The sequence below is a fragment of the Mustela nigripes genome, chromosome 13, assembly GCF_022355385.1.
Source record: "Mustela nigripes isolate SB6536 chromosome 13, MUSNIG.SB6536, whole genome shotgun sequence".
Lineage (NCBI taxonomy): Eukaryota > Metazoa > Chordata > Mammalia > Carnivora > Mustelidae > Mustela > Mustela nigripes.
In genome coordinates, this window is record NC_081569.1 from 29,069,172 (window position 1) to 29,088,911 (window position 19,740).

Below are 19,740 nucleotides of genomic sequence, written 5' to 3' on the forward strand. Positions count from 1 at the left end.
CCCTAGGAGCTTTGAATATGTTTACAGCTGTGATCAGTTATAGCACATAGTCAGATTTCCACTTTTGCCTTGACTTCTGAATTTCCGAAGGGATCAGAGTGTTGTTGGTGTGTCACTTTTTTAAAGTGAAAACTTGACAAAGTTCTTGAGTCCTCACTGCCACTATGAGGAGTAAAAACTTGTTACTCAGTGTTTTCTTGGAGTAAAATATGGAATTCTTTACAAGTACCCAGGCTTTTTTTTTTTTGCCTTGATTTTGGAAGGACGCATGGCTCTGCGCCCTTTCACAGGATCTGCTCAATAGTCAAGGAAGAACACTTGGCATAACTGAATCTTGGCATCTTCGTGAAGGTTGTCAGGTATTCAGTTTTTTTCCTGGAAGTTGCAGACGTTAAGAGGCCTTCCTGATGGAAATCATTATATGGGTACAAACAAATCTAAATATATGGAAAATCTGGATGTATGTAAAATAAAGACTCCAGTTATCGTGTGCTTCTGCATCCCAGTGTGGACGTAAAGTCTCTCACACTGGCAACACAGAAACTTTAAAAATCCAGTAGAATTAACTTTCATAAGCTTGAGATTGGTTTCTGAAACAATAGATATAATTATCCATTTATTAAAAGCACCTGGTTATGATTTTGAGTCAGTAATGCATAATGTCTAATCTTTTTAAGAAATAGTTTTTGTCCAGAAACCCAAATACAGTGTTGTTGTTTCTTATGGTTTTATTTGAGAGAGAGAGAGAGAGCATGCATGCACGTGTACACACGCATGCGTGTGCATGTGGCACGGGGCGGGGTGGGGAGGGGCAGAGGGAGAGAATCTCAAGCAGACTCCATGCTGAGTACAGAGCCTGACGTGTGGGGTTCAGTCCCACAACCGTGCGATCACAACCTGAACCAAAATCAAGAGTCTAATGCTTAACTGACTGAGCCACCCAGGCGCCCCCAAATCCAGTGTTATTAAAACATATGTTCATGCTTCTCACCTTACTCCTCAGTTGGAGGCATATTTCCTCTCATTCTCCTTATCCTGTTTGATGTTCCCCCAGAGTTCATTGCTGACCGGAGGTAGAACATATATTTCAAGGTTAAGCCATATGTTTACCTTTTCCAGAGTACAGCTGCTGCTTGAACAGCAGGCCTTTGAACTGCGTGGTCCACTAACACTTGGATTCTTCTCAATAAGTACAGCGTAGCACTGTAAATGCATTTTCTCTTAGGATTTTCCTAATACTTTCTAGCTTTATTGTAAAAATATGGTATATGATACATACAACATAAAAAATATTTGTTCATTGACTGCTTTTGCTATCAGTGAGGCTTATCAGCCACAGTTTGTGACTAGTTAGGTTTGAGGCAGGTTCAAAAGTTATATGCAGATTTTCAGTTGTGTGGAGGGTTGGTGTCCCACCCCTCATGTTATTCAAGGATCAGCTGTAGTTTAATAGAGATTTGTCTTAACACGGTAGGTGGTCTCACAGATTCCTTAGTACAGAACTCAGGGAATGGCCAATACACGGATTATACTGGGAAGTTTTTTGGGTTTTGGGGGGGGTTGGTTTTTTTTTTTTGCTTTTGGTTTATTTTCTTCTCCTGCATGCCTTCTTTCTGGAAATCTGCTTCATTCTCATGCTTCTCTCTGCAGATGGATATTTGGCCATGTACTCAAGGCTTCTCCAGCCCCCTGGGGCTTTGGCTTGCCATGGCAGTGCCTCTGGCCCCAGCATTGCTTGACCTTTCCATCTAGATGCTCGTCTGTAAAAAGTCTACCAAACACATTCACTGTGTCATTTCAATTTAGCAAGAGGGAGAATCTTAGCAGCCTAGCTTGAGAGCTCGAGCTCTCCATTTGTCCCTGATTTTATAGGGCTGCCCTTTTCAAAGATTCTAGGAGGGGCCAGATAGCCAAGAAGAGGGTGTGGATGGGGAGTCAGTGACATGGTCTATTTCAGCCAAGAAGGTCTTAACCAGAAGTGTCTACGTGGTATGGACCATGCTTTAGATGCACTTTTTTTTACACTGCCTACCCCCCAAACAGTGTATCTTAAGCTACTCCCTATGTTATCAGGTTATCATAGGCATTATTTTATTGGCCACCTGAGAGCCCATTGTGTGGACCATTTATAATGTAACCATCTCTAGTTGGTGGCCTTTCTACCACTGTCAGATCAGTCACCCTTCTGACCTTGTACTCTGTCCATTTATCTACAAATACACATACTTGTCATTTAAGACTTTTTTAAATGTTAAAAATAAGTAGTTGTCATAGCTACTAGCACTTCAAAAAGGATGTATCTTCCTAAAAATAGAACGGCTTAGTGGTTTTTGAGAATTTTAAAGTAAAATAGACAAATTGATATTGCAGTTAACATTTTGCTTTTTTCTTGTGTGTGTTTTTTCACATTCTCTGGCATTTTTTTATGAGTGAAGTTTCATTTGAGGGAATTTTTATTCCACAATAGAAATATAGTCATGGGCGGCGCCTGGGTGGCTCAGTGGGTTAAAGCCTCTGCCTTCTGCTCAGGTCATGATCCCAAGGTCCTGGGATCGAGCCCCACTTTGGGCTCTCTGCTCAGCAGGGAGCCTGCTTCCTTTCCTCTCTCTCTGCCTACTTGTGATCTCTGTCAAATAAATAAAATCTTTAAAAAGAAAGAAAGAAAAAAATATAGTCATGACCTGTGAAAATGGAAATTCTAAACGGTTCAACTTTCTAGTCATCAGATAGTTTAAGAACAGAGTCATGGGGTGCCTGGGTGGCTCAGTTGCTTGAGCATCTGTCTTCGGCTCAGGTCACAATCTCAGGTTCCTGGGATCGAGTCCCATATTGGGCTCCTTGTTTGGCAGAGAGCCTGCTTCTCCCTCTGCCTGCCGCTCCCCCTGCTTGTGCTCACTCTCTCTCTCTGACAAATAAAATCTTCACGAAAAAGAAAAGAACAACAACATATTCTCAGTAATTACCAGCAGTCAGTAGTGATTGACCTTTGTTGAAATTGAGTCAATTAACATTTACAATTTAAGTACTATATTTTTTATCTGATGTAGAAAAATAAGTAATGTATTAGAAAGAATATTGGCCTAGGGGTCAGGAAGCTTGAAATTAGTCCTAACTCTGTTCCTTCAACTGATAACCCCTGGGTAAGTGATTCAGCAACCGGTTCTTGAATACCCAGTGAGTGTCAGACATTGTACTCAGGCTGAGAATATAGAGAGGGATCTTGCTTTCATGGTTCTCCACAGCTCCTGTCCTCACCTTGGCACACAGTGAGTGTTCTCATCTAAAATGGAAATTTGTCTCCTGTGTAACAGGGCACCCCCTTCAGCCTCCTTCCCAGGGTAGTTGTGTAGATCAAATGAGAATGAGAGTGAAAGCAAATTGTAAATGGTAAAGAAGCACCATAAAAACAGGAATCCATGAGAATTTTCTTTCATGTAAAATTGTTTTACAGTTCCTTAGAACTTGAAATAAGCAGCACAGTAATATGAGCAGCTTATGCTTTTGCCTTTTTTTTTTTTTTTAAGATTTTATTTATTTGACAGAGCACAAGCGGAGGGAGAGGGAAAAGCAGGCTCACCACTGAGCAGGGAACTCCACATGGGACTTGATCCTAGGACCCTGGGATCATGACCTGAACCTAACATAGACATGTAAGCAACTGAGCTACCTAGGTGCCCCAGTTTTGTGTTTAAATAGATAGGAAAGCTTTACTCAAAGACCAGTGATACTGTTGAAGACTTAGGCTTAGTTATTCTCCAAGAATATGAAATACTGGTTTTACGTGTTTAATTTTCTAAAGTAACCAACCAGAAAACCTTTCTGAGCTGAGTGACTGGAACTATCAAAGGAAGATTGACTGTATGAAAGGGAGAAATATTTTCTTGGTTCACTGATGACTTGCCTTTGCTTGATTCCAGCTGCAGCACATCGTGAGTGATGAAATCTGTGTGCAGGTGACTGACCTTTACCTGGCAGAAAACAATAATGGGGCCACCGGAGGCCAACTGAACACGCAGACATCCAGAAGTCTTTTGGAGTCAACATACCAGCGGAAGGCTGAGCAACTCATGTCGGATGAGAATTGCTTTAAGGTGAGAGTTACTCATGTACCCCAGGGCCATGCTGGTAACTGTTTAAGTTGTTAAGGTGACTGTTTAAGTTGTTGGAACTATCTCCATCAGAAATCAAAGCCGTTTCAGGATGCTTTGATGCAGTGATGCCACTCCTGGAACTCAGAGTTCCTCTGAGCCTACTGGAGGGAATGAAAAACATGGAAAAGTGGAAGTAAATTCTCCCATGGACGATCTATTACTTTCTTATATTTTAAAAAGTTGTTATGTATGATTTTTATAATTTTGTATTCTGTCCTTTTCTCTCTGAATATTTTTAGTAGTATAATGCTTTGTAAATACTATAATGCTTTGTTTAAAAATATTAGTACAGAAGGGCACCTGGCTGATGCATTTGGAAGAGAATATAACTTTTGATCTCAGGGTCATGAGTTCGAGCCCCACATTAGGAGTAGAGACCACCCAAAAAATTTAAATAAATAAATATGCTAATACACATAATCCATGATCCTTGTAGAAAAGATAAGAAATGCAGAGAAAAAAATCATCACCTGTAGTGTTTCATGGTTTGTAGATGATGACATTTGTAGACTTTTCTGTGCTTTTATTGGATTTGAAAGAGAGTATACTGGGCAGAATGGTCTGTAACTTATTTTGCTCACTTAGCAACACTTGGGTCTTCATCTTTTCCTGACTATTTTATGGAGGATTATGACTATCTTGCTGCATTACGTTGTTTCCATTTTCCACCGTTACCGCACTGTTGTTGCTAGTTAGTAAAGCAAATAGTTGGGAATGACCTAGACATACAGCCCACTGTGGGAATGGTTATGAGCAGCCCATTGTGTGAATGCCAGGTGGCATATTTTGCAGCCAGTAATAGTTAATCATAAATTATAAAAATACTACATCAGGTGAAAGGAAATAAAACTATGTGTACTGTGACTGCAGAGCTGTAATGAACAAAACTTGTTGTATGTATTTACATAAGAAGGGCAGGTTCCAGGGGCCCAGAATAAGGTTTGTAGTTGGCCGAGCAGAGAGAGCTAACATATCCTTACTGGGTGTGTTCCGTGTACTTGACTGATCCGACCCCAGATTGTCCACTTGTCTGCTTCTACTTTATCAGCTGTTTCTGTAGTTTCTAATCCATCACCTGCACTCTTCGCAGGACAGAGGACATTTCCTAAGCTTTTCAGGGTTGGTTTTTCTTTTCTTCTTCTGAGTTTTAAACCTATAAATGTTTGTTAGAAATTCAGTGTGTGTTGTTTCGTGGGGAGCAGAATTACCATTCCCAAGCACAGTGACTTAACAATGGATTACATTGCGTGGTGAAGGCCTATGAGGGATGGATAGACTCACCGTATGGACAAGAATAGTTTTCAGAGTAGCAGACGGAATAGCGAAAACAAAGACTTAGTAACCAAAAAAATTATATCATGTCAGTGATTTTTTAAAATGTGCATGTGGAGAATAAAAGTTGATATGATTAACATTAAGCATAAGCAGCCCTTCAGATCCCCTGCCCGACCCTGAGTCCCAGCCTCCGCTCCATTTTCTTTCTCTGTACATTGTACTCTGCTTTTTAAGAACTCAGCAATGCTTGGCTCTCATATCCATTCAGACCCTCTTCTGTGCCTTTACATGCATACGTGTATATATATGAAATAAATGACATTAGGCTATATATTCTACATTGTGTTTTTTTCACTTAGTATGACTTAGAATTTCTCTGTTTTGGTTTATATAGACCAAGCTCATTTTTTCAACTGCTTTGTTGTACTTAAGAGTAAAAATGTACCATAATTTAAAAATGTACCATAGGTTTAAAAACAGTCATTCCTGGGACACCCGGGTGGCTCAGTTAATTAAGCACATGACTCTTGATTTCAGCTCAGGTCCTGATCTTGGGGTCGTGAGATTGAGTCCCATATCTGTCTCACACTCAGTGCGGAGTCTGCTTGAGATTCTCTCTCTCCCTCTGCCCTCCACATGCTCACCCTTTTTCTCTGTCTCTTAGATCAGTAAAATCTTAAAAAAAAAAAAAATCATTCCCTTCAGGGTGAACATTAAACAATTTCCATTTTTTACTTTCTCATATAGTGCTATATCTACTGCTTCTATCCTAGTGCACATATGTTAGAATTTGAGGTGGAGACCAAGAAATGAAATCACTGGGTCAAAGGATGTGCGTATTTTACATTTTAAATAACTAACCAAATATATATATATTATTTCAATTTTTTTTATAAGGAGGCTCCACCTACTTAAGTGGGCTCCACCCAGTGTGGGGCGTGAACTCAGGACCCTGAGATCACAAGTCGCACACACCACCAACTGAGCCGGCCAAGTATCCCTGAATGTTACATTATTTTATTTTATATTTTAAAGATTTTATTTATTTATTTGACAGAGAAAGAGAAAGTGAGAGAGGGAGTACAAGGAGGGGAAGCAGAAGAGGGAGAAACAGGCTTCCCGCTGAGCAGGGAGCCCAGTGTGAGGCTCAATCCCAGGGCCCTGGGATCATGACCTGAGCCGAGGGCAGATGCTTAACGACTGAGCCACCCAGGCATCCCTGAATGTTACATTTTAATGGAGAATGCCATTTCACTCTCTCCAGCCACAGGCTATATATACTAGCATACTCATCTTGTCTTTTCTTAAAGATTTTAATGTATGTATGTATGTATTTTGAGAGAGCACATAGTGGTGGCAAGGGCAGAGGGGGAGAGAGAGAGAGTCTTTTTTTTTTTTTTTAAAGATTTATTTATTGGTCAGAGAGAGAGAGTGTGCATAAGCAGAGGTGAGGAGGAGAGGGAGAAGGAGAAGCAGACTCCCAGCCAAGCAGGGAGCCCAGTATGGGACTCGATCCCAGGACCCTGAGATCATGACCTGAGCCGAAGGCAGACGCCGAACCAACTGAGCCACCCAAGCATCCTGGACAGAATTTTTTTTTTTTTTTTTTAAGATTTTATTTATTTATTTGACAGATGGAGATCACAAGTAGGCAGAGAGGCAGGCAGAGAGGGGAGGAAGCAGGCTCCCCGCTGAGCAGAGAACCCGAAGTGGGGCTCGATCCCAGGACCCTGGGATCATGACCTGAGCCAAAGGCAGAGGCTTTAACCCACTGAGCCACCCAGGCGCCCCCATGGAGAGAAATTCTTGAGCGGGCTCCATATTGCTTATTCATATCCTTCACCCTGTGTTTGGGAGGGGTGTTTGTTTCTTTTAGGTACTTTTAAAAATAGGGTTTTCTCTGGGGGGCTTGGGTGGCTCAGTGCATTAAAAGCCTCTGCCTTCGGCTCGGGTCATGATCTCAGGGTCCTGGGATCAAGCCCCACATCGGGCTCTCTGCTCAGCGGGGAGCCTGCTTCCCTTCCTTTCTCTCTGCCTGCTTCTCTGCCTACTTGTGATCTGTCAAATAAATAAATAAAATCTTTAAAAAAAAAAAAAGTAGAGAGGAGACAGTCTTCTCAGTATCACTTTAATTTGATTTCCTTAATTTTTATTCCTTAAGCAGTAGGATAAATTTTGACACTCTAGGTCATCCTGGATTGGGTGGGAAAAAGCAAACTCCTAGGGACAGTTTTTTCAGATCTGTTGTGGAAGTAACTATATTTGTATTTATGTTGCATGTATTACGCTCTTGTCATGTTTTACATTTTACTAGCAGGTAGGAATTTTTAAACCTTCTCTGGAGGAATACTGGGAACCAGAATTGGCTTCTGGTCCTATTTACTTATTGACTGTGTGGCTTTGAGAAGTGAGAACTCTAAATTTTTTCCTGTGTAAAACGCAAAAGGTTCAAATAGATGATTCTCAAGCCTTCTTGTAAGCTTTGGTCTTCTCCATGTGATTTGGACAGTGATCATATCTGTAGTAAGTCGTTAGGATAAGGGCATTGAAAATCTTGGGATACTGACAGGGGAAGTCTCATGTGCCACCACCATTTGATAGTTCTTTTATACAAAGCATGACTTGTTTTTGCCTCTAATCAGTGTACTGCCTTTTTTTTTTTTTTTTAAGATTTTATTTATTTATTTGACAGACAAAGATCACAAGTTGGCAGAGAGGCAGACAGGGGTGGGGGAAGCAGGCTCCCCACTGAGCTTAGACCACCCCCACCACCCAGTGTGGGGCTCCATCCCCAGGACCCTGAGACCATGACCGGAGCCGAAGGCAGAGGCTCAACCCACTGAGCCACCTAGGTGCCCTGGTGTGTTGCTTTTAAATACGAATTTTTTTTTTTAATACGAATTTTTTTAAAAAATCATACAAATGTTGGAACTCAGAATTTTAAGAACCTTTAATATGATTGATAACCATTATAGCAGATAACTTTGTTAATATGTTGATGCTTTGTGTTCCTTAGGCCACAGTGTGTATGATGGTTTGGGTAGTCATGTTATGTTATGTTATGTTATGTTATGTTATTTTTAAATAATCTGTGCATCTAATGTGGGGCTCAGACTTGAAGTCTAGAGATCGACTGTCACATGCTCTGCAACTGAGCCAGCCAGGTGCCCCTTTGGGTAGTAATCTTTATGGCATTAGAATTGATTGCTGCTCTCTGTTGGGTTTGATGTTTTCTGCTTCACTTTAGTTAAAGAAGTTTCTCTTCCTTCCTCCTTTCCTTTCCTTCCCTTCTCTTTTTTCTTTCATGCTATTGGCTTAACGTTTTTTGTATTAAGTTCCAGAAATGAGGGTATCAGGTAAAATGGCATTGACATTTTATGGTTCTGGCTTTATGTCATATTTCTTTCCACTGAACAAAGTAAGTTTGAAACACTCTTATATTGATTATTGCTCAGCTCATACAGGAGGTGTGAGACATGAAATCATACTTTTTGCTCTAGCCTTTCATTGCGCTGGTAGCAAGATTGGACTTTGGCCTTTTTTATCACCTGCCTCCTAAACTTTGGAGTACCTGCCTCATCTCTTCAATTAGAGTGAATGAAGCTTTATAACTTTATTGCCTCCCAACCTCCCAACCCTTAGCTGCTAGGTTATAGTTTTGGAGGAGATGGTCTTTTGTTTACATCCTGGTTTCTTATTTGCAGCTTATGTTTATTCAGAGCCAGGGCCAGGTTCAGCTGACCATTGAGCTCCTGGACACAGAAGAGGAGAACTCGGATGACCCTGTAGAAGCAGAGGTATGGACAAGTATATTGTAGAAACTGTGTGTTTAGAGAGCCATCCTATACTGAGACTGCCTAGTGATGGTCTTAGGTCAGGACAGTCTCTGGCCTGTTACAGGTCAGAACCTGATGCTTCAAGTACAGGCCATTCCAGCCATGTATGTATTCAGCGGAAGGGAAGGGCTACCTAGTGGTAGGTACTTAGGGTTGATGGCCATCTCTTTTAGCCGTCAGTTAAGCCATCTCTCAGGACATCTCATGGTTGGCACCTTTCCTGTTTTTTGTAAAGTATAAGAAACAACAGATGAGGTCATTGGCCAGTATCATGTTGATTTTGTGTCATGTTTACTCTTTATTGGGATTGATGAAGCCAAGAGTTCTCGGCCCCATAGAGTGGTTACCATAGCCTGGCCTAGCAGGTAAAGTTAACGAGAGACGGAAGCCCTGTGTGTGATGTTGAGGGGCCATGGAAGGGAGATGGTTGTTCTGTGGGAATATTGGCTCCTGGTTGCCAGATTAAAAAAAATTTTTGAGATGCCAGAAACCCAGATTTTAATGCGAAAGATACTGATTTTCAGACGTTTGCCACTGTATGTTTTATTCTTTAACAAAACCATCTGTGGGGAAATAAAATTTGTCAGTGAGCCAGTTTCTACCCATTTACAACTTCTGGTAACTTTTAAAGTATCTTAGACAAACTTTGGGTTTTGTTCCATAACAGGAATTTGAAGCTGTATGTCAATACCAAGTAACAGCATGTCATTATGGAAAGATCTTTTTGATGTTAAAATTTAAAGGTGTCTGACAATTTAGTCCTAGAATTTGCTAGACTACCTGAGGAGGATGGAGTCTGGTGTTTGTACTCTCTCTCCACCCCCATCTTGTGTTTATAACCCTAGCGCTGGTCAGACTATGTGGAGCGATACATGAATTCTGATACTACCTCTCCCGAGCTTCGTGAGCACCTGGCACGGAAACCAGTATTTCTCCCAAGGTGAGTGAACTGAATCACACATTAGCAGCATATACCTGCACAGGGATGAGGAACACAAAGTTAAATGACTTTCAGATCCTTGGTTTTCGCTTGCTCAGTTTGTTGTTCTGTCTGCTGATCAGCAAGGACACTGAGGACACTGATTCAAGGTTTCTGTGGCTGTTCATGCATGAGCTTACCTGCAGCATGTGCCCCAAGGCATCAGAGAAGTGAGAGCTTTTGAGAATCAGTGGTAACTTTCCTGGGTTGGATAGGAGTGTGTGTTGGTCTCCAAATCTTGATGATTCATGAGGAATCCTCACAGGACTCAGCATGTAGTCGTACTCACAGTGATGACTTGTTATAGCGAAAGAGTACAGAGCTAAATCAGCATGGGGAAAAGGTGTGTGTGACAAAGTCAGAGGAAACCCGGTGCAAGCTTCCAGGAGCCGTCTTCCATTGCAGTTGCACGGGACACTCCTAATTCCTCCAAGCAACAAATGACAGTATGTTCGAAACTCTGTCTACCAGGGAAGCTCATTAGGAGACTCAGTGCTGGGTTTTTTATTGGGTGATAGTCATGTAGGCACTGTCTGTCTAGCACATACCAAAATTCCAGACTCCCAGAAAGAAAGCAGGTTTTCAGATGAAACCACATATTTCTGTGAACAGTTTAGGTACATTGAGCCTCTTTTAATGCTTAGGGAATGGTGGAAACTTGCAAAATCTAAGATTCCAGAACCCAGCTAAGTGATAACCTTGATAGCAGTCTTACCAAAAATAATAAGATACCGAGGAATAAATGTAACTGAAGAGGTGAAAGACCTGTACTCTGGAAACTATAAAACACTGATGATAAAAATTAAAGAAAACAAAGAAATGGAAATACATTCCATGCTCATGGATTGGAAGCAGAAATATTGTAATGTTTACGCTACCCAGTGCAGTCTACACATTTAATGCAATACCTACCAATAAACCACCAGGATTCTTCACAAAGCTAGAGCAAATAATCCTAAAATTTGTATGGAACCACAGAAGACCCCCAATAGCCAAATTGGAAAAAAAAAAAAAAAAAAAAAGCAAAGCTGGAGGCATCACAACTCTGGACTTGAAGTTATGTTATAAAGCTGTAGTAATGAAAACAGCATGGTACTGGCACAAAAGTAGACACGTAGATCAATAGAACAAAATAGAAAATCCAGTCAGAACAGAAAACTGACCACGATTCATGTGGTCAGTTAATTTTTGATAAAACAAGAAAGATTATCAATGGGAATAAGACAGTCTCTTCAACAAATGGTGTTGGGAAAACTGGTCAGCTATATGCAAAAGAATGAAACTGGACCACTTGTATACCACATACAAAAATAAATTCAAAATGGGTTTTAAAGACCTACATGGTGAGAACTGGAACCATAAAAATCTGAGAGCAAAGGCAGTAATTTCTTTGGCATCGGCTGTAGCAACATTTTTAAGATAAGTTTCCTGAGGCAAGGGAAACATAAATTCTTGGGACTATATCAAAATAAAAAGCTCTGCACAGCAAAGGAAATAATCAACAAAGCTAAAAGGCAACCTATAGAATGGGAGAAAATCTTTTTTTTTTTTTTAACTTAAAAATTTTTTTATTAACATATAATGTATTATTAGTGTACTATTTGCCCCAGGGGTACAGGTCTGTGAATCGTAGGCTTACACACTTCACAGCACTCACCATAGCACATACCCTCCCCAATGTCCATAACCCGTCCATCTTCTCCCTACCCCCTCCAGCCGGCAACCCTCAGTTTTTTTTCGTGAGATTAAGAGTCTCTTACGGATTTCTCCCTCCCGATCCCATCTTGTTTCATTTTTCCTTCCCTACCCCCTATGACTCCCCGCCCTGCCTCTCAAATTCCTATATCAGAGAGATCATATGATAGTTGTCTTTCTTCAATTGACTTATTTCGCTAAACATAATACCCTCTAGTTCCATCCCCATCATCACAAATGACAAAATTTCATTTCTTTTGAAGGCTGCATAGTATTCCATTATATATATATACACCACATCTTCTTTATGCATTCATCTGTTGATGGATATCTAGGTTCTTTCCATAGTTTGGCTATTTTGGACATTGCTGCTATAAACATTCAGGTGCACGTGCCCCTTTGGATTACTACATTTGTGTTTTTAGGGTAAATACCCAATAGTGCAATTGCTGGGTCATAGGGTAGCTCTATTTTCAACTTTTTGAGGAACCTTCATGCTGTTTTGGGAGAAGATATTTGCAAATGATGTATCTGATAAAGAGTTAGTATCCAAAATATATAAAGTACTTACACAATACCTCCCAAAACCAAATAATCCAGTTAAAAATGAGCAGGAGGCACTTGGATGGCTCAGTATGTAAAGCGTCCAACTCTTGATTTCGGCTCAGGTCATGATCATCGGGTCATGAGATCAAGCCCTGTGTCTGGCTCCACACTTAGCAGGGATTCTCCTTTGAGATTTTTCTCTCTCCTTCTGCCTTCCCCCTGCCACAACACATGGGTGCACTGGCTTGCTCGGTCTTCCTCTCTCAAATCTAAAAAAAAAAAAAAAAAAAAAAAAAAAGAAGGCAGAAGACACGAACAGACATTGCTCCAGAGAAGACCTGTAGGTTGCCGACAGGTAACATGAAAAGGTACGTAACATCACTGATCATCAGGGAAATGCAAATCCAAACTACAATAAGACATTGCCTTAACACCTGTCAGAATGGCTAACATCAAAAACAGAAGAAACATCATGCTGGCAAGGATGTGGAGAAAAAGGAACCCTCTTGCACTGTTGGTGGGAATGCAAACTGTACAGCCACTGTGGAAGACGGTATGGAGGTTCCTCAGAAAGTTAAAAATAGAACTACCCTATGATTCAGGAATTGCACTACTGGGAATTTACCCCATAGAATCCAAAAAGGTCAGAGGGCTACATGCACCCCTATGTTTAACCAACTGAGCCACCCAGGCGTCCCTTTGCACCCCTATGTTTAGAGCAGCATTATCTCTAATAGCCAAGATACAGAAGTAGCCTAAGTGTCCATCAGTAGATGAATGGATAAAGAAGATGGGGTGTGATATACAATGGAATATTACTCAGCCATAAGAAGCAGTGAAATCTTGGCATTTGCAACAACATGGGTGTAGGTAGAGAGTATTGTAGAGTTTTATGCCAAGTGAAGTAAGTCAGTCAGAGAAAAAGAAGTACCATATGATATCACTCATCTGTGGAATTGAAGAAACCAGACACAGGGAAAGGAAGAGACAAACCAAGAAACAGACTCATTTAACTATAGAGAACAAACTAATGGTCACCAGAGGTGGGGGGGGGGTGACATAGGTGATGGGGATTAAGGAGGGCACTTGTCACAATGAGCACTGGGTGATGTCTGGAAGTGTTGAATCACTATATTGTATACTTGCAACTAATACAACACTGTGTAGTTAACTATACTAGAATTACATTTTTTAAAAATAATGAAGTAGAGCTCTCTTTTGAAGATAGTAGAAAGAACCCATAAAAGATAGCAGGCTTAGGTCTGCTATATTCACTTCACAGAATTTTAAAAATGTCCTCCCTATTTATGGGCAGTGTATTGTTGGTCCTGTGAGGATGAAAATGGAGTTGCAGAAGTAGAAAAAAGGTTGTGCTGTAGTAGAGTAGCTTTCTTCCTTCCCAGAAGCTCAGAATTGAAATCCCAGGTCTTAGGTTTCCAGAAAGGTATTATCCCAATACAGATGGTCCCCCACTTAGGATAGTTGGACTTAAATGATTTTTGGATTTACAGTGGTACAAAAGCAAGGCACACTCACTAGAAGCCATTTTGAATTTGGAATTGGGTCTTCCCAGGCTAGCGATCTGTGGTGTGGTCCTCTTATGATGCTGGGCAGGGGCTGCAGCTCCCAGTCAGCCTCAGGAGCACAAGGGGCAAGAGCTGACATGCTTAGCACCGTGCTCTGCTCATCCAGCCACTTTGTTTGCATATTCCAGTTAGTAGTCAATAAATTGCATGACATGCAGCACTTTATTATAAAATAGGCTTTGTGGTAGAGGATGTTGACCAGTAGTAGGCTAAAGTGTGTTCCGAGCACTTTGAAGTGGGCTAGCCTAGGCTGTGATGCTCAGTCAGTAGGTTAGGGATAAAATGCACTTTTGACTTAAAATATTTCCAACATCTCATCGGGCTATAACCCCTAAGTCCAGGAAGATCTGTGTTGTTATTATTATTAGACTGAGTTCTAATCAGAACATGGAAAAAGGGGGGTGTGAGCCAAAAGGGTCCTGCCAGCCTCTTCATTCCTTGATTCATTTGGCAGACATTGGAGCAGCTGTTCTGTGCCAGGCCTCTCTTCAACAAAACAGGCTTAGTCTCTAGGGTTATGGAATAGTACAATAAGCATACCGTGTATTTCTCACCAGGTTGGCCACGTTTTTAAAAGATTTATAACCTGTGCTGTAGAGGGTGTGGGCTAGGAAAGCACTTCATATTCTGTGGGGAAAATATAAATTGATACCATCATTCTGGGGCCAGGGCAATAAAAATATATGGGAACTTTACCTTATAACTTTGGTTTCTAATAATTTGCCTTAACAGCTATTGGAGCTGAGTTCTCAGTCTTTTTGGCCTGGAGATCCCTTACAGTTTTAGAGACTGAATATTTCAAAAAAGCTTTTGTTTATGTGGGTTATATCAGGTAACACTTATTTTTGAAGATTTAATTATTTACAGGAAGGGGGAGTGCATGAACGAGGGAGGGGAATAGGGAGAGGAAGAGACTCTCAGGCAGACTCCCTGCTGAGTATGGAGCCCCAGCCCTGGTCTCCGGGCTCCATCCCATGACCCTTAGTCATGACCTGACCCAAAACCATGTAGTCCCACACTCAACCGACTGAGCCACTCAGGCAGCCCCTTCATTGTTCATTTTTTGAAAAAATAGCTGACAGTACTCCAGGATGGTTAGTCCGTTTTTCCTTCAGGTAAAAATAGTGACCCATTTCCTATTCGGGCAGTGCTTTGGCACACTACGGTGCCGTATGTGTAGCTCCCATTTTACCACACAGCATATTAAAAGGATGTATACTAAGGGGCTAGGATTTGACAAAATACGTTTATTGCTTCATCAAGGATTTTTTTTTTTTTTTTGAAGATTTAAATTTATTTTTTTAGGGATGCCTACGTTGCTCAGTTGGTTACATGTCTGCCTTCTGCTCAGGGTCATGGGATCGAGTCCCACATCAGGCTCCCTGCTCAGCAGGAGGCCTGCTTCTCCCTCTGCCTGCGGCTCCCCCTGCTTGTGCTCTCTCTCTCTGGCAAAAAAGTAAATAAAGTCTTTTTTTAAAAAAAGTTTTTTTATTTGAGAGAGAGGGCAGCGGGGAGGAGCTGAAGCAGAGGGAGAGGGAAACTTAAACAGACTCTGCGCTGATTCACCCTGAGATCATGACTTGAGCTGAAACCAAGAGTTGAACACTTAACTGACAAGAGCCACCCAGGCATCCACATCATGCATATTTTTTTTTTTTAAGATTTTATTTATTTATTTGACAGAGAGATCACAGGTAGGCAGAGAGGCAGGCAGAGAGAGAGGGGGAAGCTGGCTCCCCACTGAGCAGAGAGCCCAATGCGGGGCTCGATCCCAGGACCCTGAGATCATGACCTGAGCCGAAGGCAGAGGCTTTAACCCACTGAGCCACCCAGGCACCCCCATCATGTACATTCTTTTTTTTTTTTTTTAAGATTTCTTTATTTTTTTGACAGAGAGAGATCACAAGTAGGCAGAGAGGCAGGCAGAGAGAGAGGAGCAAGCAGGCTCCCTGCTGAGCAGAGTCCGATGCGGGGCTCGATCCCAGGACTCTGAGATCATGACCTGAGCCGAAGGCAGCGGCTTAACCCACTGAGCCACCCAGGCGCCCCATCATCATGTACATTCTTAAATGAAACCAGCTTTCCTCATTTTTATTTTAAATTTTTCTTAGAGACTGAATATTCCAGAAAGTTTTTAATGTGGATTATATCAGGTAAAATTTTTTAAAGATTTATTTATTTAGAGAGAGAAAGAGAGCATGAGCAGAGGAAGAAGCAGACTCCTAGCTGAGCAGGGAGCCCAACTTGGGGCTCAATCTCCAGGACCCTGGGATCATGACGTTAGCCAAAGGCAGATGCTTAACTGACTGAGCCACCCAGGCACCCTCAGCTTTCCTCTTTTAATTGCCAGAACATGGCCTGAGAAGAATATAAAGGTTTCTAAGGACATTTTGGTGCCACCGGCATTTTTATTCACCATTACTTTTGCACTGCCAGTGTAAATGTTAACATAGGAAAACATTTTTTTTAATATATGTTTCAGTATTATTATGAAAATAGTAGATCTCCTGAAAAGGGGCTTGGAGGCCCCCAGGGGTCCTTGGACCAAAGAACTGCAGGCCTACAGAAATACATGTATACCAGATACTCACTAAGCAATGTTTGTTGCCATAGCAAAGTGTTAGCAACAGTGTAACTGTCTGGCTGACAAGCTTTCTTCTGCTTGCTTTTGGAGAGAATTCAGCTTTAAATACCTTCCAGGGCATTCATTCATGTGAATTGTCCTCTTAACTGTATATATAAGATACAGGAGTTATGTACCATCTTTGGGGGGAATTGAAAAAATAGGCATTTGAATAACCATCTTTGCTCCATGGTTCAGGTGAGGAGCCCTTAGTGGTTCCTGTTAAGGGATGGTTCAGTTAAGGTTAAGATCAAGGTTAAGATCAAGAGAATGTGACGAAAGAAATTTTCGCATTAAGTGAAAAACGGAGAATAATATAATACATAGTATGATCTTAGTCTTTAAAAACATCCCAAAGCAGAACTATAGTGAGTGATTATGTATGTGAATTCCGAGAGGCTTAGGAGGTTTAAAATCAAAACTGTTCTCAGTGCCTACCTCTTCTGGGGCATGTGGGATTCAGAGAATCTGGGGTAGGAGAGGTTGAAGGTTTCTGCCTTTTATTCTGTGTATCTCTGCATTTGAAACTTTTTTTTTTTTAAACAATGAAACCATTGGGGAGAGAGATATATAGTTAATATATATAGCTAAGTTAGACCGTATATACACACACACACTAAAAGTATATATAAAGTATATATATATTTTAAAATATAAAAGTATATGTAACTGAAAAGTGTGTGTGTGTGTGTGTGTGTGTGTGTGTGTGTATCTGGTTATGTAACTAAAATTATGATAAGTGCTAAAAAGGCATATGACAAGGAGAACCCCTTTGAGGGGACTCATGGGAAGGCGCATCTGGGCGAGCTCTGATTCTGTAGGGCTTCTCTGCTCCGTAGGAATCTGAGGCGAATCCGGAAATGTCAGCGTGGTCGGGAACAGCAGGAAAAGGAAGGGAAGGAAGGAAACAGCAAGAAGACCATGGAGAATGTGGATAGCCTGGATAAACTGGAGTGTAGATTCAAGCTGAACTCCTACAAGATGGTGTACGTGATCAAGTCAGAGGACTACATGTACCGGAGAACAGCCTTGCTCCGGGCTCATCAGGTAAGAACCAGTCGCAGAATGTCTCTGCGCCCTTCCTCCCCGGCTGGGCCCAGGGCTACCACAGGGTCCTGGTTGTTTCTCTCCCTTTCTGAGTACCACCGCTTGTTGTGAGTGGTGAGTTGTTGGGTAAGCAGATGTATTAGGCTGTTAAAGATGTCAGAATGAAGGTCCGCAGACTGTGTGCCTCAAACAACAGAAATTTATTGTCCTACAGTTCTGGAGGCTAAAAGTCAAAAATTGACGTGTGGCAGGGTTGTTTCGAACCAGGGCTGGGAGGGAGAATCTTTCCCATGCCCTCATCTGCTTCACACAGCATTTTTTCCCTGTGTGCCTGTGTCCAGTGTCCCCCTTTCAGGGCCTGGTCATACTGGACTCTAGGTCCACCTTCCTATCGTCTGACTGCATCTTAACTGATTACATCTGCAACAACTTTATTTCTAAGTTAGTTCACAATCTGAGGTACAGACAGGAGGACTAACACAGTGATTTGCAGGGGACACAGTTCAACCCACAGCAGCCAGTGGCACCTCAGCAAAGCTCCACCCAGTTTTGGCATTTCACGGGGTATTGCTTATGAATTCTGTCTGTTCTTGCATGCCATCCCGATTGTGAAAGCTTTCTGGTATAGTTTTGGAGCAGGATTGTGCCGGGCCCTGGGGCACAGCCATGAAGTAGAGCATATGAAATGGTGTGATACGCACAATGAAGGAGAGAAACTAGGTGAGGCGATTGGGTGGGTAGCTGGCATGCAGGCCCTGTTTGTGTCGGGGCAGACTTCCCTTAGGAGGTGACCCTTGAGGTTGGAACAACGACCAGGATGCAGCTTGGTGAGGAGTTGAGGGATAGTGCTTTCTAGATGAAGGAAACTAGCAAATGCAATGCCAGAAGGGAGGAAAGGACTCAGCATGTGTGAGAAACTAGAAGCATCAGCATGGCTTGAGCCAAAGGGAGGGTGGGCAGAGACATCATCACTAGTCTTGTAGACCATGGTTTGGATTTTGTTTGCAGTACTGGGGGACGTTGTTGACAGAATGGCTTGGACTGCTGTTCATCCCAGTGGGGATAATTTGGGGCATGAAGTTGGAAAGGCAAAGAATGCTCAAAAGACTGCTCTTGTCCAAGTGAGATGTGACGGTGACCCGGGCTGGCAGGAATTCTAAGAATTAGGTCAGAGGTACAATTTGGGTATAGAGTTGTCAGGATGCAGTAATGATCAGATAGATATGAGTGCGTAAGAGAAAAGAGAACATCAAGGATGATGCCTGGTCTTGTGTTGGTTTTTGGTTTTGTTTCTGCTTGAGAAAATGGGCAATTTAGAGGCATAATCTGTTGATAGGAAGGGGGTTGGGGACACATCAAGCACTGTGTTTTGGACTGGTGAAGTGTGAAAGGATTAGAGGTCATTCAAGTGAGAGAAGTTGGATGGGTGATTCAGTAGATTTCCCTCATGACACTGTGTGTTGTGGGTCTGGTGCAGATTATTCCAGGAGCTGGGTAGCACCGAATTCATCTTGGCATTCCTCCTCTGCCTCACACATAGGCATCGGTAAATATTTGGTGGCTGGGTAGGTAGGACCATACACCTCCCCTGGAGATCTGCTGTGCCCCATGCCCTGCTGGGCAGGGCAGGGTAATACCGTGAAGGGAAAGCGAGTTTTAAGCCCTTTGCCTTGTGCCGTCTTACTTAGAAGTGGATTGTCACGCTGACAGAAGGACCTCATAGCTGCAACTAGTTGTGTCTCATTTGGGTACATTAGAGGCATCTGGGCTGCTAGTTTAAAAACTCAGATTGGGGGGCGCCTGGGTGGCTCAGTTGGTTAAGCAGCTGCCTTCAGCTCAGGTCATGATCCCAGTGTCCTGGGATCGGGAGTCCCGCATCGGGCTCCTTGCTCAGCGGGGAGCCTGCTTCTCCCTCTGCCTCTGCCTACCATTCTGCCTGCCTGTGCTTGCTCTCTCCCCCCCTCTCTCTGATAAATAAATAAAACCTTTAAAAAAAAAAAAA

At 42.1% G+C, this 19,740-nt stretch overlaps 1 protein-coding gene across 1 annotated transcript in view; it reads left to right on the forward strand.

The window, feature by feature from the left end:
• Nucleotides 1-19,740, forward strand: part of SIN3A (SIN3 transcription regulator family member A) — a 71,277-nt gene that overhangs the window by 49,528 nt on the left and 2,009 nt on the right. Inside the window, exons 16-19 of the mRNA XM_059372065.1 lie at nt 3,918-4,091; nt 9,131-9,223; nt 10,108-10,202; nt 17,531-17,738. Coding sequence (XP_059228048.1) covers nt 3,918-4,091; nt 9,131-9,223; nt 10,108-10,202; nt 17,531-17,738 — 570 coding nt within the window. The remainder of the gene's footprint in view (nt 1-3,917; nt 4,092-9,130; nt 9,224-10,107; nt 10,203-17,530; nt 17,739-19,740) is intronic.